The sequence below is a fragment of the Microcebus murinus genome, chromosome 13, assembly GCF_040939455.1.
Source record: "Microcebus murinus isolate Inina chromosome 13, M.murinus_Inina_mat1.0, whole genome shotgun sequence".
NCBI lineage: Eukaryota > Metazoa > Chordata > Mammalia > Primates > Cheirogaleidae > Microcebus > Microcebus murinus.
The window spans coordinates 78,041,532-78,064,946 of NC_134116.1; the positions used below are offsets into that span (position 1 = coordinate 78,041,532).

At 44.4% G+C, this 23,415-nt stretch overlaps 1 protein-coding gene across 2 annotated transcripts in view; it reads left to right on the forward strand.

The window, feature by feature from the left end:
* The window catches only part of LOC105878807 (phospholipid-transporting ATPase IB), a 504,404-nt gene that overhangs the window by 128,456 nt on the left and 352,533 nt on the right, over nucleotides 1-23,415 (forward strand). For both annotated transcript variants that reach the window (XR_012922496.1, XM_076009551.1), the window contains exons 11-18: nucleotides 5,261-5,426; nucleotides 7,667-7,794; nucleotides 8,584-8,661; nucleotides 13,878-13,966; nucleotides 14,701-14,745; nucleotides 15,811-15,886; nucleotides 21,522-21,627; nucleotides 22,291-22,373. Coding sequence is in view for 1 of the 2 variants with exons in the window: in XM_076009551.1 (XP_075865666.1) it covers nucleotides 5,261-5,426; nucleotides 7,667-7,794; nucleotides 8,584-8,661; nucleotides 13,878-13,966; nucleotides 14,701-14,745; nucleotides 15,811-15,886; nucleotides 21,522-21,627; nucleotides 22,291-22,373 (771 nt within the window). In the remaining variant the exon portion in view is untranslated. The remainder of the gene's footprint in view (nucleotides 1-5,260; nucleotides 5,427-7,666; nucleotides 7,795-8,583; nucleotides 8,662-13,877; nucleotides 13,967-14,700; nucleotides 14,746-15,810; nucleotides 15,887-21,521; nucleotides 21,628-22,290; nucleotides 22,374-23,415) is intronic.

The following is a 23,415-nucleotide window of genomic DNA, read 5'->3' on the forward strand; positions in this document are numbered from 1 at the left end:
CTCCAGTTTGTCTGTGAACCTAAATTTGGAAAGGAAGTGCCTTTATTTTAGTTGCTTAGGTAGTTTCTTCTGGATTTATGGTATCTTACAGGGTATTTGTTACCTTTTGCCTGAAATATAAATGGTCTTTGTTTTCTAGATGTAGGGGGGCAATCAGTTCTAACTTATTTTGGTGTCTGGACTTCGGGGGCAATTAGTTCTAACTTTTTATTTCTCCTCTTCACCCCATTAATTAGGATTTTATAACAGATTGTCTTAACTGAATTCTAGACGGCTTAAAATCACTTACTTTTTGGGCTAATGTTTATTCTTCAAATACCAAAGGAAAAAAATCTGAAGTCAAAATGATTTTGCTCTTTTTCCCTGTTAATATATATTTTTTTAAATTATTGTTTGTGAATTTATAGCTCACATTTATATGATGACATATTTTGCCAGGCAGCTTTCAAAATTCTACATACATCAGTGTCTCAAAGTGTCATTTCTTACGTTTTCTTTGGTGTCACTTGGCATCTCATTTTGTTAATGGTAGCTATTCACAAGAGAATTTGCTTTTTCAGTTGTCTGCCATTTTGTATAACTTCTCAAGCACACGTTTGGCTGTATTTCTTGATTAAAAAAATGTTTGGTGTACCACCGTGTACCAAGTCTAGTCCTAGGCCATGTGGATACCAAAGTGAAAGGCCCCACCTTACCCTCTGGGAGTCAGGTAGGCTAAGGAGCAATGCAGAATCCAAAGTAGAGAGATAGTAACTGGAATATGTGTTATTTTAAAGTGCTGTGGGCATAATATACAGAAGGGTCATCGAACCCAGGTTTGTGGGTGCCAGTTGGCTGGACACCAAGAGTGGTCCCCGGAGAGGCACGTGTTCGATAGTGAGTGGGAGAGGGGAGCCTGTTGTGCTGATCCACTCTTTGGGGTCACACGATAATGGGGTGAGAGAGACGGTCCAAGAGGTGAAGCCATAGACCCAGTGGCCACAGCAGCTCATGGATGCAGTGAAGACAGGGGAGGGGGAGAGGGTCAGAAGGACTGGGAGGCTCCCCGAAGTTGCAGAGGATGGCCAGAATCATTGAGTGACAGGCCAAGCGGTGTGCAGGATGCTTGTTTTGCATTTCTGGGGTGCAGGTTTTCCAGCATGGGGAGACCTGGGAGTGAACCCTGGCAGTAGGAAGCTCAAAGAGATCACAAGTGGCTAGCTCAGATTTGGGCAGAAGCCAGAGATTGTGCACATTACAAATTTAAGCACCCTTCAAGATTTCTTGTACACTGGCTGTTTTTTCAGGATACCATATTGTTTTCTTAGAGCCTACATTGATAATACAGCTGTGTAGCAAAGATATGAGAGTTGATTAATTCATACTTTAAAACACTTCCATCATCTCTTCAGTGAGCAAAGTATGCACTAGGTTTGCATCCCGTGCGTGTGAAAAGCACTTTTCCTTACCCCTAGATGTGATAAACCATCTTTGCCAGGCTCACTGCGTGTTGACTGCTCGAGTACAGAATGATGGGACACCCCAGAAACTTCTGCGCTAGACCCGCTGTGCCTTTGGAAACAACGAGTAAAACTAATGAGCTTTCAGAAGGAACATAATGTAGCACACATAGCCGGCAGCCATCCTGTTTGTGAAATAACATTTTTCATGTGTACTTGTGCTACTTGACCACAGAGAGGAATCTCAATTGCTTTAGAGTTCTTCTTCTACCTTTTTTTTCTAAAACTCTCTCCTGGATGCCTTGACCATTCAAGGTTCGCTCATTTCATGCTTAGTGTAGTTATATATAAAAATATCTACTATGTTGGTTGGTTGATTTAATGGGAAAGAGAGAGATTATCACATTAATTATAGCAAACATTAATTATAACAAATCATACATTGTTCCAGGCAATTCACATATATTAACTCATTTATTTCTCACGATGGCTGGGTAAGTTTGTGCTCCTTTTGTAGATGAGGAAACTGAGGCACAGGGTGTCTAAGTTAACCCAAGCTTACAAACGGGGAAGAGATAGGGATTCACACCCAGGCAGTCAAACTCCACAGTCAGTGTTCTCACCACTACTCTGACGCTTCCTTTCTTAGGAAGGAGTAAGATTTGTAGGATTTCGGTCTAATTTCAGCTCCTTCAAAATCTGACGTTTTGACCTGTTTTTATTTACACCTCCATTACACCAAAGTGGCAGTGCTCTTTCAGAACTGTACAGGAGAGCTTATAATGCCAGCAGGAATTCAGAGTTAAAAACTCAACCGTTGCAAGCAGAGATGTTTGGAGGACGGGGGTGAGCGGGCGTAGTCTGGCTTCCCACAAAGTGCGCACATCGAAGCCTGCAGTTTTGGGGTCATTATTCTCGTGTTGGATGAAAGATACATTTTCTTAATCCTCTTAACTGGCCAGAATTTAACCACTGGAGAAGATCAGAAGTCAGTAACTAATGGGGTCCTGGAAATGAAGTTTACTGTAATTTTTTTTTCCCTGCCTGTGCATCCAGGGAATGTTTATTAAAAATGATAAGATTATCTTCAGTTTCTAAACGTTAGGATAAACGGTGGTGGGACTGGCCTGCTGGTTCCGGCTATGAGCACAGATGTGGCCGTGTCCCCCCCGGTTGACCTTGATATGTGGCATTTGGTTGATGATAAGTTGGCCTTCACTAATGGATTTACATTTAGAGTCTAGAGGGATTTTTCTTAAAGTCTGTAAAAGACAAATAATTTGAAGAATTAAAGTAAAAAGGGGAAAATATTAACAGAAGTAAAGAAAAATGCTGCTGTATTGTTTACGAGTCTAAAGGACTTAGCTTTTCACAATAGCCAGTACAACAGTTCCCCAGCTTCCTCACCCCCCAAAGAAGACCATGGCCACGATGGCATTTCCGGGGTTGGTGACAGAATCCAGATAACAATTTCAGGGACATTGCTCTGCTAGCTTCTCTGTGGAGCTCAGGAGCGAATTGCCTCCTGCTTTCATCTCCATTTTATATTCTTGTTGTGACTCTGTTTGTATCCCTGTTTTTGAAGACATTTTCATCTTTGCCCTTTTAATGATCAGATCCATTGAGAATAGTGAAGGAAGGTGCTGACTTAATTTTGGGACGAGGCACCATTTTTGTGGTCAGTTAGTGCCTCACAAACTTGCGGATCACCCGAACTTGGCAAATCTGTGTTGGGTTTTGCAAAGCCAGGGCCCTGTGATTCAAGGAAGGAGACCGGCAGGCTGGCCAGTCTCTGCCTGAATTAGAAGTTCCTGGCTGCTAATTTAATCCAGGAATTATTTCACCTTCAGCAGTGGATTATAATTATTTCCCACCTGGCTTTCCTCTCCTCGATGTCTTCTTCAGCCACCTGCTGTATTGCCATGTTCATGTCCTGTGGCTGCTGTGACACAGTTCCAAGTCTTAGTGGCTTAAAGCAGCACAGTTATTCTGTTGCAAGTCTGTGGATCTGATATGGGTCTCACTGGGCTAAAACTCAAGATGTTGGCTCTTCTTTTCTGCATGCTCTAGAGCAGCGATCCCCAACCTTTTTGGCACCAGGGACTGGTTTCATGGAAGACGATTTTTCCCAGGGGATTGGTGGGGGGGCAGCGGGGATGGGGGTTTTGGGATAATTCAAGTGCATTACACTTATTGTGCACTTTATTTCTATTATTATTACATTGTTTACCTCTCTGCTAATGATAATCTGTATCTGCAGCCACTCCCCAGAGTTAGCGTCACCATCTCAGGAGTGCACAACCTAGACCCCTCAAGTGTGCAGTTTACAGTAGGGTTCGAGCTCCTAGGAGACTCTAATGCCACCGCCCATCTGACAGGAGGCGGAGCTTACGCGGCGATGCCAGCGGTGGGGAACAGCTGTGAATTATAGACGCTTTGCTCACGCTTGTCCACTGCTCACTTCCTGCTGTGCAGCCCGGTTCCTAACAGGCCACGGACCAGTACCAGTCTGTGGCCCCGGGGGTGGGGACCACAGCTCCAGAGGGGAATCTGACCCTTACCTTTTCTGGCCTGGACTCCTGGTTCCCTTCCTGCACCTTCACAGCCAGTGGCACTGTACCTCTTGGATCGTTTCCTGTAGTCACCTCTCCCCTGACCACAACCACGCAGAGTTCTCCCTTTTGAGGGTCCTTGTGATTAGATTGGGTCCACTTGGGTGATCCAGGATAACCTCTCCTCCTCAAAGCCCTTAATTTAATCCCATCTGCACAGTCCCTTTTGCTATAGAAAATGACATACTCACAGGGGCCAGGGATTAGGATGTGGGCGTCACTGGGGGTTCGTTACCTTGCCCACCACAACTGCCTTCAGGAATTTTTCTTATAAAATGACTTCAGGTGCGTAACTGTCTTGTTCAAACAGTTCTATGGACTTTTCCACTGCCGGAAAAGCGAGCCCCAACTTTTCCACCTGAAGTGCGGTGATTGCTGAATCTGGCTTTAATGAATCTTTCTGAACTCGCCTCCTAAGGCGGCCTGGGCTCTGGCAGGGCTGGTTTCCCCAGCGGCAGGGAGAAAGCAGGTGCCAGGCCCACGGAGGCTTTCTCCTGCTGCTGCTCCTTCCCGTCCACACCCCGCTTGGGACTCAGGACGCCGGTCGGGTGGTCGGGTCTCTCCTGTCCCCGAGACCCTTCCTGGCTTTGCCTGCTCATTTCTTGCTCACAGTCCTCCAACTGAACTGTGTGTCCATTTATTTTGTCACCTGTTGATGTTCTGTTTTGCATTATTGATGTGTATGTGTTTGTGTGTGTCTTTTTTTTTTTTTTTCCTCAAATTTTGAGCTGCTGGAGGGAAAATATGTGCTTTTAAAACATCTCAGTGTATTTATTGTAGAGCTGTGCTGTTGAAAGTCCTCTCTAGGCTTTTAGAGTATGGAATCTCTTAAGTTTCTTTTGAATTAACAGCATCCTGATTTTGTTTGAAACTGGACTTAGCTCATTTAGAACCTATTATGTCCTAAGACAAAGTGGTCAATTTCATGCTACATATGTAAATATCGCAAGTACAGAATGAATCATATAGAGTCAGAATGTGTTCTTTAAACTGGTAGAATGTGTCTTTTTTTTTTTTTTAAAAAAAAACCTAGCTGTTGATTTAGAAGCATGGTACATTTTTTAATGTCATTGATTATTCTGCAAAAAAAAAAAAAAAAAGCCTTTTACTTGTCACTTGTTCAATATGGTTGTCGTACCTCCTTTTCTCCCCACCCTGGGCCCCGAGTCTGTTCCGTGACCCTTACTCGCTTTCCATGCTGTTGCACAGAATTCAACCAAAGCCCCTCTCAAGCGGTCGAATGTTGAGAAGGTGACCAACGTGCAGATCCTGGTCTTGTTCGGCATCCTGTTGGTCATGGCCTTGGTGAGCTCGGTGGGAGCCCTGTACTGGAACGGGTCTCAAGGCAGGAAGAACTGGTACATCAAGAAGATAAGTAAGTGCTGGCGGGCTGCTGGTGGGCGCAGAAGGGGGCCCTCCCAGGAAAGTCCTTCTGAGCAAGGTTTCTGCGGTAGCCACGCGCCCTTCTGTTCCCTTGGGCTACTGCACGTGGTGCCAGTCCTTCGAGGACAGTTGAGAGGTTAGAGCAGGGGTCCTCAAACTTTTTAAACAGGGGGCCAGTTCACTGTCCCTCAGACCGTTGGAGGGCAGGACTATAGTTTAAAAAAAACTATGGACAAATTCCTGTGCACACTGCACATATCTTATTTTGAAGTAAAAAAACAAACGGGCAAAGACACCCCCATGTGGCCCGAGGGCCGTAGTTTGAGGACGCCTAGGCTAGAGGAAGTGGAGAAGGGCACATTTGGGGATTGTTTTGTACTCGAGTGATTATTTCTTGACTATTTTTTTAAGTATTACTGGTTGCACTAGGGATTGCGGTTTATCTACATCTACTTCCCATTAATACTCAGTTGCAGTCAAATACGGAAACATCATTCCGTTGTTTCCTGTCCTGCTTTGTGCTGTTATTGTTGTTAACACATGGATTGTGTTTATCTATGTTGTCTACCGACCTTATGTCCCTTAAAGAATCTAAAGGAAAAAAGGAAAAAAACCAGTTACCCTATTTGTTTACCATTTTCTGTACTCTTTTTTTTTTTCTGGGTTTGAATTGCCAGCTGGCATCATTTCTTTGCTTCGTGCATCTTCGTTCTCCTCGCTCCTTTGCACAGTCACATGTTTCACATCTCTCTGTGAGAGGCCAACAGTGCGATTTTATAATGAAGTTTTTACAGTTGCTTTTTTTTTTTAAATTGAGAAGAAAGGATAGAAAAGATGTAATTATACTGTCTTTTATAAATACCTTTATAATGATCTTTTCTGGTGCCCTTTGTTCCTTTATGTGGATTGTAATTGCCGCCTGGTGTCACTTTCATCCTTGAGGACTTACTTTAGTATTTCTTGATTTGGCAGATAGATACCGGTTTCTAAGCAGTGTCGTACCTTAGAGATATCTGTAACCGCTGGGACTTAGAGATCCTATTTGGCAACTCCTTAATTCTGTAGGAGAGAACAAGATCACAAGCAGTGGGTCAGGGACAAAAGCGATCATCGGTAGGAAGGATGGAAGGCTCGGTGGGGACCAGGAGACGGAAGGTGGTGGACAGGCGGTGGCACTGACCAGCGTGTGCCTTCTCACCCCTGTCCTTCCCCGGAGCCTGTCTTTCCGTCACAACCTCCCTCCAGAGTTCTAGATCTAAATCAGACGGCCTCCGCGTGTCACTGAATTTCCTGGGGAAAAACTCACTGACTGTGGTTTGGAGCCGTTATGTATCCCTGATCTCCAGTCTAGCCTTCCACTGTCTTTTTGCTAATTCCAGCTCCCCTCGCAGGCATCTTTAATCCTAGTTAAACCCTCAGCTGGCTGCAGCCCTCTCCCCTGGCCCTCTTGCTAAGTTAAGAGGATCTCACCACTTTGTCCTTCAAGTGGAATATCATGGCCATCAAGGGAAGAACTCCCCCTTTTGAGACCCCCAGACCCTGTACCTCTGTCCCTGCTCGTGGTCCCTCTTCCTGTTGGAGCTGCCCCTGCCTCTGCTTTGGATCCTGTTCCCAAGGGTCTTGTTCTGCCCCTGGGGACCTTGGTCCACGAAGATACTCCTTCTCTTCTCTTTAGTGAGGCTCGAGACTTCTTGCCTGCCTCTCTCTCTTGGTCTGCTTCTCTTGTTCACACTTTTTTCTACCTTACCAACTCTTTGGAATGTCCCATATACACTCCTGCCTTGCTGAGATTGTTGACAGTCCTTACAACGATTTCAAATGCCTGTCCTCCTTTCTGCCTTCTTTCTAGTCAGCTGTCTCTCCTCTGCTCTTCAGCATGTGACTCAAGCATTTCTTCTTCTGGGTGGCTTTCAGTGGCTTTTCTTTCCCCTGAAGAACCCTCCCATGTTGGTTGCTGCAATGTCCTGTGACGTTCTGCTGTGTGGTCACATTGGGGGGCACGCTCATGTCTGCTCCCTCCCTTCCCTGGCAGCCCCCCTGAGAAACCATCCCTTGTGCTCACAGTTCCGGACGCATAGCAGATGCTCCATAACTATTCTAACTCGAATCTCTAAACAAGCCAGGAGGCTTTTGTTGGGAACATCTTTTAGAAAAATTCCAAAATAAAAAAAGGTTAAAAGAAACTGGAGTCTGCAACTGAAGCTGTATAAATACTCTGGTTCTCTCCCACAGACACGACTTCGGATAATTTTGGATACAACCTGTTGACATTCATCATCTTATACAACAATCTAATTCCCATCAGCCTGCTGGTGACTCTCGAAGTTGTGAAGTACACTCAAGCCCTTTTCATAAACTGGGTGAGTATCAAGGCAGAGTTTAGCCTCTGTTTCCTAACACGATCTCGGGGCCTTCAGCATTTAGTGGAGCTCCCAGAAAAGAAGTTTCCATTTACCGTTAGGTCCAGGGGTTTAAACTGGCCACACAAAGAACTGGCAAGCGATCTCCAATGCGGGTGTCCCTAAGAGGTGGGGGGACGATGGTGCCTCTTCAAGGGTTGCTGTGGAGACTGAGGTAGAGGAACTAGAAGGCTGAGCAGGTGCTTGTCATCGGGCTGCACCTGCTGCTGACACTGCTGAAGCCTGGTTAGTGCTGAAGAAAGGGCCCCCTGGGTGTGTTTACCGTCCTGTCCGCTCTGTACCAAAATTCATCGTGGCAGCAAACTGGGATTTGCTTTTATGCAGGTAGAGGTGAGACTTTTCAAGGGACTGCCGTGGCCCGTAAGCACCGGACTTCAGCAGCCAGGGGGTGCAGCTCAGGTGCTTTCGTGTGCACTTGTACTTGATCTCCGCGGCAAATCCCGTAAACGAGGTTACTAACCGAGCTCAGAGTCATAAGCTAGACTAGGTCGTCAAATGATCACCTCGAAACCAAATCATCTGTGTATTAAATACCATGTTTCCCGCTTGTTCCACATCATTTCTCTGTTGTAATAGACACTGTATTTCTACCCCAAAATTTAAAACTAGCATTTCAATGAAAACGGAAGGGTTTTATCCATGCTTAGCTTCTTTTCTGTGCTAATTGGAATGAAGGACTAATGGCACCTGTTTTCTGAAATGTGTGTTCTCTCTCTCTCTCTCTCTCAGGACACGGATATGTACTACCTAGGAAATGACACTCCTGCAATGGCCAGGACGTCAAACCTTAATGAAGAGCTCGGGCAGGTGAGAGCCTCTTCGGGAACCTTGGTAATGGTGACAGGAGTGTTAGCAGGAGAACCCCGTGCCACCGCTGTACCCCGCATCCCTTGGCTCTTGTGTTCTCGAGATGGAAGAATGAGAGCAAAAGACAAAGACTGCGTGTCGCAGGCAGAGAGAGAGAGAGAGTTTATTGAAAGTGCACTCTTGAGCAGTGAGAGCGGCATGCGTCCGAGCGGATCACTGCCCTGGGTTTCTCTGTCGTTCCTTTTTCTCCTGTCTGGCCTCTCCTCCTCCTTGACGTTGTCTCTTCCTCTTTTTTCTTGACTGATGGGGATGGTGTCTCCTTCCTGCCGGCAGGCGGAGCAGTTTTTCACCGTACGTGGTTAGGGCCGGCTGTGCGGTGGCGCCCAAAGTCCACGGTGTTGTATAAGGCGCCTTGTGTTGTTTCTGTTGTGTTTCTTATGACACTTGGGTCACCTGATCTTGTTATTGTTACAGTGTCTTCTTACGCAGCATCCCGTCTTTTCCGTGCCTCAGGCCTGCTCACGCCTCACTCTCCCCCCCGTGCTAATGCACGGAGAGCTTTTGCAAAAACACTTCTCCCTGGATGCGGAATGACATCTGAAGAGTTACGTAGTATTTGAAAGTATTATGGGATACAAATGCCACTCCGTTTTGGCTGGCTTTTTGAGACACAGTGCAATCTTATCACCTAGAAGTTATCTGCCAAAAATATAGTACAAACCGTAGTCTAAAAAATACAGTGCCACATCATTTTTGGATTCTTGTATTCTTAAAATTTTTTTTGAGTCAGAGTCTCACTCTGTTGCCTGGGTTAGAGTGCCGTGGCATCAGCCTAGCTCACAGCAACCTCAAACTCCTGGGCTCAAGTGATCCTCCTGCCTCAGCCTCCCGGGTAGCTGGGACTACAGGCATGTGCCACCATGCCCGGCTAATTTTTTCTATATATTTTTAGTTGACCAATTAATTTCTTCCTATTTTTTTTTTTTTTTTTATAGTAGAGACGGGGTCTTGCAATTGCTCAGGCTGGTTTTGAACTCCTGACCTTGAGCAATTCACCCGTCTCGGCCTCCCAGAGTGCTAGGATTACAGGCGTGAATCACTGTGCCCTGCCCATGTTAGATTCTTTTAAAACTTGTTTATCAGGAGCAAATGATGGGAAAACAGTGGTTAAGATACTCAGATGTCGGGTAACCCTACAAAACATGCGGGGATTAAGTGAAAGGACATGTATCCCTCACATGTTCAGAGTTTGTCTCTGGAATATTCCAGGGAACCAGTGTCTTTTGACGTTCAGCCCCAAATTCCTCTTGCCTTTACTGACTGACATGTGCTTTGCCTTGTTATCTGTGTCTCACACGGAAATCCCTGTAAGGAATAACCTCTTGATAACCTCTTTTGAACACATTGCCATTAAGGATTATGAGTTCATTTTATGCATCTTATTTAAATTTCCCAACAACTCTGTGAGGCGGGTGCTGTATCTTCATTTTATAGATAAGAAAATGAGTAATTTATCCAAGAACAGCTGGTCAGAAAGTGACAGGTTGGGGATTTCAAACTGCCTGTCCCAGTCTGGCCTTGGCCTGCCTCCCTGCCAGCGCAGGGCTGTTGCTGAGAACCACCCCTCCATCCTCAGTGCTGTCTCCTTGTGAAGATGCAGGTGAGATGTCTCGCGCACCTGAGGTTAGAAAACCTCTCCTGGGGCGGTAGGCTTGCTTGCTTCTTTTTTCTTTTGTCGAAGGATGAAGTGAGTTCTGTGATGTTTTATGTAGCATTTTTGGGCTTTATTGCCAGAAAGTTGAGGCACAAATTTGTAGACCAAATTTTGTAATAAAACAGAACTTATTAGACAAAAAGATGCAGGTAATGCTGTTCTTTTGATAAAATTGTCCAAATCTACTTAGAGTTAATGGCAAATTTTTCTCTCTTTCCTTGAATTGTGTATGTTCCTATATGTGCGCTTAAATTCTTAGTGTGTCGGGTGAATTGTCATTAAAGAGAACATCCTTGGCATAGAGCATCAATCCTCCTACCAACCCCTGTGCTCTGGTCACATTGAGCTGTGTACAGTGACCTTGGACTTTCATTCCTCGCGGCTTCTGTTTACATTCTGTCTTTCTGGAATGGCTTTGTCATTTCCCTTATCTGTCTGGTAAAACCTACTCCTGTAAGAATCAATGAGTTCTTGGTACAAATCAGGTTAAATTTGCTGCCTCTTTGACTCCTTCTCCAGTTTTCCAGGCAAGGTTAATTTACCTACCTTCTGCGTTCCCATGACAGTCTTTCCAAACACAAGTGCAGTAAAATGAGGGAGGCGATTAGTGATGTAGTGTCTGTTTCCCTCTGGAGACTGTTTTTTTTTTTTTTTCCTTTTTCTTTCTTTTCAGGAGAGCTGCCAGGAGATTCTCTGGAGACTTTTGAGCTCATTTGAGAGTGTGGGTGTGCCCTGTACAAGATCTTTGGTTGCCTGTGTCAGTTTAGCACAGTCCTTGGTATTTAACTGTTCTCAGGGGCCATTGAATTGGACCCAGATAATTGAAGGAATGAAAATGTCTAAGAAGCACCCAGGATACTTCAATAATTCCTCCTAATTGGGGAGATGGAGAAAGTTTGCATGGGGAAAAAGTTTTGAGTTGGAACTTTGAGAAGAAGTTAAAATTCAGTAGGCAGAGTGATAACAAATCTTGACAATTCCTTATTACAAAATTTTCATTTCTTAATATTTTGATGTAATTTTTTAATTTTTTAAAATTTCATAATATTATGGGGGTACAAATATTTTGGTTACACAGATTGCTTCTGTACAGCTTGAGTCAGAGTATAAGTGTTCCCATCACCTGCATAGTGTACATTGTACCTGTTAGGTATGATTTCACCCATCCTTCCCTCCCCTCCCCATCTGCTTGATTTTAATTGAGTTTTGCTTCTGTATGTGCTCATGAGTGCTAATCGGTTAGTTCCAATTTAATAATGAGTATGTGCAGTGTTTGTTTTTCCCCTGTTGTGATACTTCACTTAAGAGAATAGTCTCCAGTTCCATCCAGGTTGTTGCAAAAGGTATTCATTCATCATTTTCTTGTGGCTGAGTAGTACTCCATGATATGCATAGACCACATTTTATTGATCCACTTATGAATTGATGGGCAGATGGGTTGATTCCACATCTTTGCGATTGTGAATCGTGCTGCAATAAGCATTTGAGTGCAAGTGTCTTTTTGGTAAAATGTTTTTTTTTTTTTTTCCTTTGGGTAAATACCCAGTAGTGGGATTGCTGGATCAAATGCTAGATCGCCTTTTAGTTTTTCAAGGAATCTCCATACTGTTTTCCATAGAGGCTGAACTAGTTTGCAGTCCCACCAACAGTGTGTAACTGTTCCTTTCTCTCTGCATCCACGCCAGCATCTGTTGTTTTGGGACTCTTTGATAAAAGCCATTCTCACTGGAGTCAGGTGACATCTCATTGTGGTTTTAATTTGCATTTCCCTGATAATTAGAGACATTGAGCATTTTTTCATGTTTGTTGGCAATTTGTCTGTCTTCTTTTGAAAAGCTTCTATTCATGTCTTTTGCCCACTTTTTAATGGGGTTGTTTGATTTTTTTTTTCTTGCTGATTTGTTTGAGTTTTCTGTAGATTCTTGTTATTAGCCCTTTATCGGATATATGGTATGCAAATATGCTTCCTCACCACCTGAGTCCGGGTCAGAGACCTTCCTGCGCCGCTCCTGTGTCTAGGGGGCACAGGACTGGCCGCCTATCTGAGCCGTCAGCCTAGGGTCCTGTGAGATGCCAGCAGGCAGGCTGCTCCCGCAGGGACCCCTGCTCTCTGTGGCAGGCTCAGCCTGGGGCAGGCACCCGCCATAGGGAAGCAGCGTCTGTGAGCCTCTGGATTCAAACTGCTCTCTTCCTGGCAGTGGGTGGGGGAGGGGCTGTGGCTCCCAGTCAGCCTCTTGTGGCAATCTCCTGTGGGGTGCCCCTTATGGACACCTAAATTCCTGGGGCTCACTGGTTCACTCCACTATTCCTAATTAACTGCCATGCCTGGGCCCGTGGAGGGTGGAAAAATCTTCAGTGTGCTTTGTGTCCCACTGTTCACCAAAGGCATGTAGGTGGGGGAGGGGGACCCCCTTACCCCTTTGCTGGGCTTCAAGCCTCTCTGGGTTTGATCTATACCACTGTGTTTCCATCTCTATTCTCATCTTTCTCAGCTTCGCTGCTTTTCTCTGTGGGGTCCCCAGTCATCTCTGTTGTCTCTCTCTGTGACCCACACCTGAGAGCTGCAGCTGCTCCCCGCCCTCCTCAGCCCAGTATCCCACCGTCCAGCCTGGCCGGTCGGACAAGTGATGCCTCTAGTCGGCCATCTTGGTCATCCCCCAATATTTTAATATATATATATATTTTTACAAGGCAGGAATAAGTGCTTATTAGAAGGCAGATTCTACTGCATTTTTTTGTATCCCTAGACTTAACTGCATATAAAACTTATATAAAGGCATTATTTACAGTTAAAGCATTAATTACCCCTAGTATATACTAATTTCATATTTAGATATAATATTTGATTTCTTAAAGAGCTTTAATGACTCAAAGGCCCTTTGATTGCTTTAAAAATAATTCCCAGTGTATTTGTTTATATTGTAGCATTAGGAAAAAGTACAAGTAAGCAATTCATGTTATTAATCCCCTCTCTGTAGAACAGGAGAGCATTGCTGTGGACCAGTTCTCTGGGATTCCTAGATGACATCTGGTATCCAGCAAGTCTAGACCCCTCTTTAGAAAACCGTTTCCTCTCAAGGCAATTCTGTTAATTACTCTCCCTCACCAATCCATGGCATGATTTCCCAGAATGTTACATGTAGAATGATGTTACATATCCCCTTTGTGCGTTGAAAACTTCACGTATTAAATCTGTAAAATTAGGAGACCATGGCAGTACCTTGAGGAGTGGGACGCCTCGTGGCAGGACTTAACGCTTCCACTTAGTATCTAAGATGGAGCCAGGGCTGTCACTGAAGCTTCCCTTGCACATTTCCATACAACTTGACTGTAGAATTAGTTATGGAGAAAGCTTGGTAAGTGGTCTAAGCAATAAAGCATATTTTTTGTTACTAAGTTGCTTGCTTTCAGGAAATCTACCTGTTTAATATAGGTTTTGAAAAATATAGAAGAAAAGACTTCATTTATTGGTCTATGCATCTTATTCTATTCTTTGATTTAGGTAAAATATCTCTTTTCTGACAAGACTGGAACTCTCACATGCAATATCATGAACTTCAAGAAGTGCAGCATTGCCGGAATAACCTATGGGTAAGTGTGTTTATCACTTACTGAAAATGTTATCCTTGTTTTCTTTCAACTAAATAAGCTTAAGTTTAGCTTCCTAGTCAAATATCTTTTTGATGTTTTGAAAAGATTTTTATTTATTTTATTTTATTTTTATTTATTTATTTTTTTTGAGACAAAGTCTTACTTTGTTGCCCAGGCTAGAGTGAGTGCCGTGGCGTCATCCTAGCTCACAGCAACCTCAAACTCCTGGGCTCAAGCGATCCTCCTGCCTCAGCCTCCCGAGTAGCTGGGATACAGGCATGCACCACTGTGCCCGGCTAATTTTTTCTATATGTGTTAGTTGGCCAATTAATTTCTTTCTATTTATAGTAGAGACGGGTCTCGCACTTGCTCAGGCAGGTTTTGAACTCTGGACCTCGAGCGACCCGCCCGCCTTGGCCTCCCAGAGTGCTGGGATTACAGGAGGATTACAGACGTGAGCCACTGTGCCCGGCCTTGAGAGGATTTTTATAATGGATTTACATCTGCAGTTACTACTGAATGTGTTTAAAACTAAATGGATCCCAAATGAAACTTTGGGCAATTAAAATATAGCTTATTATTTCTGCAAATATTAACTTAGTGGAAAATCCCAGGGAACCTATAAATTTGTGTATCTAATCTAATAATTATAAATTTCTTATTCACGTTTTGATCCGAATGTCTGTCTTTTGATGCCTGTTTTGCGACCACTCTGCTTTCCCTGTCTCCGACAGTCATTTCCCGGAATTGACGAGGGAGCCATCCTCGGATGACTTCTGGTAAGTAGATTCTAGCGCTCTTGACACTTCGGTGGAATGATTTTGTATTAGCATTTCCCACCTGCGTATTTTTGTATGTAAAGAAAAGTGGCCCGTGTGTTATTTTGAAGAAGCAGCAGAATGAAATTTAAAGGACGAATGTGGTTTTAACAGTCGGGGGAGATTATAAGCCTTCTAACAAAGGCTAGGCTGTCCTCTGAGTGGAGGCGGAGGATTGGTGATTGTACCTTTAACACGCAAAGAATTGCGCTTAAAACTCCTGCTGCCCATTCACTGCCCACTCCCTGGAGGCAGCCAACTTCAACTTTTTTACTTTTACTCACGTGGACCTGGAGCCGGTCCTGCCTTCCACCTTCCCTGTGCCTCACGGGTGCCTCGGCTGCCGTTTCTCAGCCTGCACCGCGTCTGCTGGGAGGATCCGCGTGCATTGCAGGCGTTCCCTTTTGCGAGCTGTGGTGGCAGTCTTCTCTGCTGTGCTATGGCACCTGCTCGGAGTTAAGCCTGACATAAGCTCTGCTGTTGTCTCCTCTTTCATTGCCTTTGTCTCGAAGAAAAATTTCAGGAGGGAATAGAGATAAATGGATATACAGTTGATCCTTCCTGTTTTCCTCAGTGCGATAGCCCACAGCCATCAAGTTTCCTGCCTTGTAATTATTTGCCTTCTTCTCTCCTACGTATTTGCCTGCTTCTTTCTCCCACGGTAATTCATCTTGTTTTACCTGCTTTGAGCGGACACTCTTAGACGTTTTCCATGGTAGGCGTCATACAGGGATGAACCGAAATGACGGAGTCATGATATCGAACCTTGGCTTCTGTTTCTTTCTTCTCCTCGTAACAATATTGTTATTTATAATAACTTACAAAACATTGTATTGATAGTAAGGTGAAGGATTTTCTGTTTTGAGGTTTGAAATAAGACACGGTTTTCCCAGTCTTTAAAAGTTTAATGTAAATCTGCTCAGGATTTTCAGTGTGGTTTTTCTCGAAAGCAAATTCTTTACCAGATTTGGATTATCTTAATAGGAACTTTTGAACCGAACAGATACTTTGTGTTCTTTGTTGCAGTCGCATACCTCCCCCCACCAGCGACTCATGTGACTTCGAGGATCCCAGGCTGCTGAAGAACATTGAGGATCACCATGTGAGTGCTACATTTACTTCTAAAACAGTGGATGGAAAGTTTATGGCGCACTTTTCTTGATATATATGCATGGTGTCTTGAAAGTTGCAATGCTGGAGCCTGGGAAGAGTCTCGATTTCATGGCATTAAGTACTTCAGAGAAGTGATCTTAAACAAATGTTTTGTGGTGAACACTGCGCATACATTAGTATGAAGCTGAATTTAAATATGTGGTGACATCATGAGGTAGCACACCAAGATCAAGACGAGTCTCATCACAGAATTCTGTAACGGCTCCAATTTCGGTTGCTTTATAAGATTTCTGCAGTACTGTTTCTTCACAGTTGTGAATCTTACAGATCACGTGTTTAAAAAAGTAATTGTATATCCTTTTACAGGGGTGCTTTAGGAAGATTTTAGGAAACAAAAATAAAATATGGTAGCAGGTAGCGTTTATTGCATTTTACTGTGTGCTGGACAGTTGACATATATTTCTTTTAACATTTGAGTTACCCCTGGGAAGTAAAAAGGAAGTTGCATAGAAAGATCAAGTTGGCCAAGAGTTATCCAGTAGATAAATATAGAAATAAGGCTTAGAAACTAAGTCTAATTAAACTAAGTCTAACTACAGTGTCACACTGCTTCAACTATTATAGCAAACAGGATTAACTGAAGGATCACATCAATTCACCGTTATTTTATTTAAGGCTATTTATTAAAGGCTACTCTGAAAAATGCCAACTTAGAAAATTAAGTGATCAAAGCATTTCACAGCCAGTTGAGTCAGTATAAATTAGATCCAGTATGGTTAGTCTTTTTCTGAAATGTAATTCTAGATTTAAAGTTAGGTAATACATGAGCAACGTTAAAATTTTATCTTTCTAAAACTTGGTTAAGAGACGGATATATTTAAAACTTTTTCTAAGTTTTCAGTGAGGAAATCCTTTTTTCCTTTAATGCAGAAGCCCATTTGTTTTGCTAAAACCATTAGCCGTTTGTTGGTGCTGAACCCTTCCCAGCGGCAGTTCTGCAGTGTGAGCGTGTCAGGCCCCCACGGCCGTGAGCTGTGATGCAGCAGTTCCGACTCGGCACCCGAGGGAGGCCAGGGAAGTGGTCCAGGACCACTCAGAGGATGCTGCTGAAGTCCATGCTCTGTCACCAAGATGCCAAAGAGGTGCTTTCTCGGATTTCGATCTTGGAGGTGGAGCCAGCTCCTAGGGTAGAGGTTCTCCTAGCAGTAGAGTGGCAACTCCAAAAAATCTTCTCTGCAGGAGGGTGGTTTTCATCAAGGATGTCAAAGAAACAAGTGCGCTGTGAGGGCTTGTTGTCCAAAAGAGGAAACAAGTGTTTTCAGATCGCATTCTGAATTGTTGCGGGTAATCACGAGGGTGGGAGACTGAACGTGTCTGTTCAAGTTTGGGGTGGTGAATGGGAAAGGGGAAAGTGGCAGGGGGACGGAGAAGCAGCTCAGGGAACTGCGCCCGGTCTGGTTTCCTGAGTTTGCTTTCCTAGCATGGATCCACGGTGACCAGGTAGCCGAGGGAGGGAGATGGGGTCGGTGGACGGAGTACCACGGAATTCCAGTGTTGGGTTAGGGACAGCAGCAAACCGTTGGATCTGCATTTGCATAAGAGAATCATTTATTTATCCATTCATTGAGCAAACAGGTTAAGGGCCTAATTTGTAAAATACCTCGCTCTAGGTACTAGGGGAAGAGATGAATGAAAAACACTCGAGGGATTCCTGTTCGTTGGGGAAATAGATGTACGATTATTTTAAGAGCCATAGTACGCTTTTGCAGCATAGGTAAGACGTGACTCCCTGAGGAAGTGATTTGGTTTTGTGTAGACGGAGGAATCCTGTTCTCCTTGGTGGGTGTCATGGCTACCGGAACTGCTGGCCTGTGGGCAGGGTGGCCACCCGCACGGAATGGTATTTGCACTGACTTAAACACGGGCTGCCGTAGAAACCCAGTGGCGTGGTGCAAATCTCCCTTTGGAGAGGAGATCCTCTGCGGACCCACCACATGCTGCTGGGATCCCAGTATTTGAAATCTTTCGATACTTAGCCCAGTTAACTTATGGCGTTCACAGGTGTTCGCTCCAAAGCTGGCCCCACGTTGGTGTGTGGCGGGTCTCTACGGGGTTTGGACCATCCACTCCAAGCCCTTCCTGAGCCTGCCTCTGCTGACGTTTGAGTGGAGATGTGAGCACCGCGGACGTCCCTCCCGTTGTCTCCCCTTTCCCGTCTCTTCCTCCTGACCCCTCCTCCAGGGTCATGGTGAACGGCAAGCATTTTGGGAAGAAATCCCACTGTTTAGAGAATTTGGTGATCTTTTTTCTTCCTTCCTTTCCTGCTCACTGTCTAACACCCTGAGCCAAATGTCCTTTTATTTCAGTGGGAAGGCCAGTGAGAGCAGGAGCAGGTGTACCCTTGTGAAGAGGAAGCCCCGGCATGGGGACATTGTCATGAGCATCAAAACACAGGGACTTTTAAGGATAGTTTAATAATCTTAATCTGCATGCTCACACTTTCAGTAAAAGCATAATGAGGCCATTGACTTGGGAATTTACTTCCCATCTTTTAGAGAGAAAGCTTCCTTGTCAATGTGTACCATTTTTTAAACTTTCTTGGATCCTCAGTGCCTTTGAATATTCTTCATCTTGGCTACTTTGACATTTAACATCTAGCTCCACTATAAATAATGAAGACCATTGGCTCCAATATTTTTCTTTGGGAAGATGTGGGTTTGGATTAAATGTACCCAGTGGATGTTTTTTACGCAGTTTAAATACAGGGCCCGTTAGATCACCAGATTGTTCATTTTGCTGGAGTATGGCTGGGGAGAAGGAAGGGGCATGTGAGGGTTTAGGCTGTGGGTGCCCCACATGTTCATCTAAATTTATGTCTTGGGACCATCGACTATAATTAAAGCATTTGACCCAAGAAAACCCTTACTTTGTTCCCAAGGGAATACTTCCATCTGCTATAGTTTTCTTCTTTTCCTGGGTCATCATTCCTGATATTCTGGCTCCTTTAGGATTGTTTTAAGCTTTGTGTGGGCTGATAGCTGAGATGGAATTTGGCTTTTAGAGAATCAACCTATGGAAAATTTTGGAGAACAGTGCATGTGGTCCCTTGGTTACATTGCTAACCAGTGACTCTGTGTGAGAAATTTCCAAAGATTCATCAAAGAAGAAGATAGCTTTCTTTTGAATCATTCTGCCTAGTACTCTTGAGCTTGAGTCTGCAAAAAGAAATCATTTGTTTGTTTGTGTGTGTATTATTTAGATACTTGGTGTCTGCTATTTGGTGTGCAAAACAATTTTAGACATAATTTTCTGCTATTTTTAAGTTTATCAATAACAAATAGAAAATATTTATTTCTAGATACCATATGTAGCATTTTGTACATATTAAAAGCTGTTAAGGAAAAATATTGTATGATTCCATTTATATGAGGTACCTAGAATAGGCAGGTTCATAGAGAAAACAGAATAGAGGTTACTAGGGGGCAGAGGGAAGAAAGAATGGGGAGTTATTGTTTAATGAGTACAGAGTTTCTGTTGGGGAAAATGAAAAAGTTTGGGGTACAGATAGTAGTGAGGGGTACACAGCATTGTGAATGTATTTCATGCCACTGAATTGTACACTTGTAATAGGTTAAAATGATAAATATTACATCTATATGTTATCCCAATAAAAAGCTGTAACTTCTAAGAAGATATATGTGTGTGTATTTATATGTGCATGTATATGTGTGTGCATATATACACATACATGCATACACACCTCCGTAGGCTTCAGATTAATTTTGTCTGTTTCTCCTAAGAGAATAAAAGGTAGATTAATTGCCTTATGAATTTTGTTTTTATCTTTTTGGATTTTGTCTGGCCTAACTCTCCGGATAGAAACTCAATGTGAATGTGTGTGTAATTCTTGTTTATAACTCTCAGAAAACATTTTACTATTAGGTTTATTTAATTGCTATAAAATCAAAGACCCTTTACTGTTGTCTCATTGTGGGACAAAGTTATGTCCAGGACTGTATAGTTCTCAGATGCAGGGGAAGGCAATCTTGAATTGAAGCTCAGTTCTCCAATTAAAGTACTTTTAGGTAAACTTTCTTGCCATTTTTGCATTGTTGGCTTTGGGGAACTTGTAAAGTCTCTAAGCTTATTTATTTGACTTTACCGAACTATAATGTGCATTTCCTTTTCATGTAGCCTGGATGAGAAGTAGCCATTTGAACAGTTGTGATTTGCTTCTATAAAATTCCTCTTAAGTCACATTAATAGGTCAGGGAAGAAACTAAACATTTTTGTGGAAGCCATCATCCACTTGGGACTAAAGAAAGAAGAAAATTCCGTGGAAAATAGCAAGCACATAGCTATTTCCTTAATATGAAAATATAAGTCTATCTCAGATTTATAGCCAGTTGCCTATTTGAAAGGTACACATGAAGACATTGGCGTTAAAATAACCCCAGGGCAAAGAAGCCTGTTATCACCCCTGTCTTTGAACGTCATTCTTGACGTGGCAGCCCAGGCAGACAGGCGAGAACTGAACAAGTGTACATATTGGGAGGAAAAGGGAAGACTTACCAGGGGGAGAGTCAGCTGCAGCTCAGAGAGCTAGTAAGGGCTCAGTTACAAATGGATATTAAATTAATTTACAAAAATCTATGTTTTTGCTTATCTCCCAACAATAAACCGCTGTAAAATATAAATAGCAGTAGATAATATAAAAAGCAGTAGATAAAATGATAATATTGATCGATAATATAAAAAGCAGTAGATAAAATGCCTCACACAGTGCTTCACGTTCGGAAGTCACTCAAATATTTTTTGAGCAAATAAAAAAATAATAAGATACATGCCAGGTCCTATATTTAGAAGATTTTAGAATCTTTTAATAAATAGGGAGACATTGTATTCTTAAATAGGAAGACAATTTTAATGTGTCATTTTTCCATTGTGTAATCCCAATGACAATTATAGGATTTTTTTTTTTTTTTTAGGGAGGATAGGGGAAACTGATTAAATACACATCCAGGGCAATTCTGGGTTTCGTCGTTGTTTAATAATAACGGGCGAGGGATGCACTGCCTGACGGGTGTTAAGAGATCATGAAGTTAAAGGACAGACAGGTGTAGACAGCAGGGTGGAAACACCGGGGACACGTGTTTTGGTGATTCCCAGTGGATTGGAGCATCACCTGTTTGCGCGGCCTTGGGGACCCATGAGTGTGGACTGCAGCGCAACGGGTCTCCCAGAACATGCGGGAAGCTCCCAGAACATGCGGGAAGCTCCCAGAACATGCTGGAAGCTCCCAGAACATGCTGGAAGCGCATGGACAGCTCCCTTGCGAGCTCCCGACCGCGTGGCGGGTGCACAGTGTTGCTGCAGAGCGGGAGGAGATGGGCTTGGCGGGGGCGACCAGAGCGCAGCAGACCCGGCTGCAGCTGGCGGGGCCGCCCTGGGCGGGGGAGAGGGCAGGGCAGGCCTTGCGTGGGAACGGAAGGGGCCCGGGCTGCGGGAGACCAGGCGTCCCTGCTAAGGACTCGTGGTGGGCGTGAGGCAGGGGCGGCTGGGGGTGGCTCTGGCGCGCGTTGGCGGTGGGGAGGCTGACCACTAACCCGGCCTCGCGTTTGCAGCCCTCAGCCGCTTGCATCCAGGAGTTCCTCACCCTCCTGGCCGTGTGCCACACGGTGGTCCCCGAGAGGGACGGCGACAACATCATCTACCAGGCCTCCTCCCCAGGTGAGCGCCCTGGCCGGAGACGCCTTCTCAGCAGACTCGGGAGTTGGCGGTTGTGGGTGGGAGCCCGGGGGTGGTGCACCTGCCGCGTGTGGCTACAGGTGTTTCAAGCCCCGCAGAGCCGGGCTCGGCTCTCCTGACTCTCACACCGCTTTCCATGCAGAGGGAGGGCTGGGCCGGCTCGCCTGTTCCAGCAGAAGTTACCGCGCTGGAGAATAGAGTTGGCATCTTCGCCCCCCCCGCCACCTCCCAACCCCCTTGGATTTTCCACTGCTGGCGAAGCTGCGCCCGGGCTCAGGGAATCCCTGGGTGGTACAGCTATGACGTTGCCTTGCTCAGAGGATACACTTAGTCAGAAAGTTGTGGGGATATGACTCAGGTTAATTAGAGAGCGCTTCCTCCCAACCAAGAATAGCAGGGGAGCAGATCACTCTTGCCCTGGTGAGTTAGCTCTCGGTCTGGTGCTCCCACCTGACGGAGGAGCTTGGGTCAGGACCCTGGTGGTAGGAACAGTAAGGGCTTCTAGACCCCGAGCCCTGACTCCTGTGCAGATAAGGCCAGGCCTCTTCAGCCACAGTGGGTCTTGCTAATTTGCACAATGATGCTAACCAGCATTCTGATGGTTGCAATGTGTTTGTCAACGTCTCGCCGACTCCTCACGGACAGACGAGGCTGCTCTGGTGAAGGGCGCCAGGAAGCTGGGCTTCGTCTTCACAGCCAGGACTCCGTACTCCGTCATCATAGAGGCGGTAAGTGACACACGCGTGCCCGTTTCACACCACCTGCTTCTGTGAAGATTCTGTATTTGAAGTAGCATGTCTGTTGTCAGTAATTGGTAGCCAGATCCCTACATTTGCTTTCTGTGAAAAATGAGACCCGTTCAAAAACCGGGGTGGTCTTTGAGTTAAGTTAGGGTTTTTTTTTTAAGTTAGCTTCTTTGTGTTGTTTTGCATGGCAGTGATTTTTCCCTCTTAAAGATGCTTCCCCACAGTCTTTCAATGTTTTTGTTACATGGATAGCTTTGGGAATGCGTCAGGGCCCATTCAAATGCCCATCACTTGAATAGTGTTCATTGTAACCTCGATCTCTCTAATCTAGGAGTCTCCCCCACGCCTTGGCCCCCACTGAAGTTGTCAAGGGGTTTATGTATTTCCTGATTTTTTTTTTTCTTGTTTCCCTCCCTATGGTCCAGAGGGAGAAATTTAGTGATAGGAAAAAAAAAACTTACATCAAAAAATAAGATTAGATAGGGAGCCTTGGGTTGAGCAGGAGGGAAATGGTGGGAGGACTGGTGTGAGGCGCTGGAGTTTTTCATGATGACAAGTTGGGAGGGCTGTGCTTTGCCCTGTCTGGTTGGTGAGGGCCTGGGGGGTACTCACTGCCTTTTCTCACCTTTCTCTACCCCTCAATTTGGAGAAGATTCATGGATTATTACGGTTTGGGGCTTTATGCATGCATCCTTAAATCCCTAAACCTCTAATGCATTAGAAGTTCACTTACAAATGTATAATCACTCGATATCATTCCCGACTTGGTAGTACTGCAGTCAGTTTTTTCTTTTACTTATGTACAAAAGCTACAACATGTTGTGCCTTTTACAAAGTATCCATTACTTGGCATCTTCAGCCTTTTTTTCTTAGAGAGTGGAGAGATCAGATCATGTTTATTTTTACTTTATTTCAAATAATCAAGAGAGGGAATTTAGCTTAGGGAAATGTGCAGTCATTAGAAGTGGAATGAAGTACTGATGGAATCTAGAATTTCCTTTACGAAGCTTTTTAAAAATGGAGT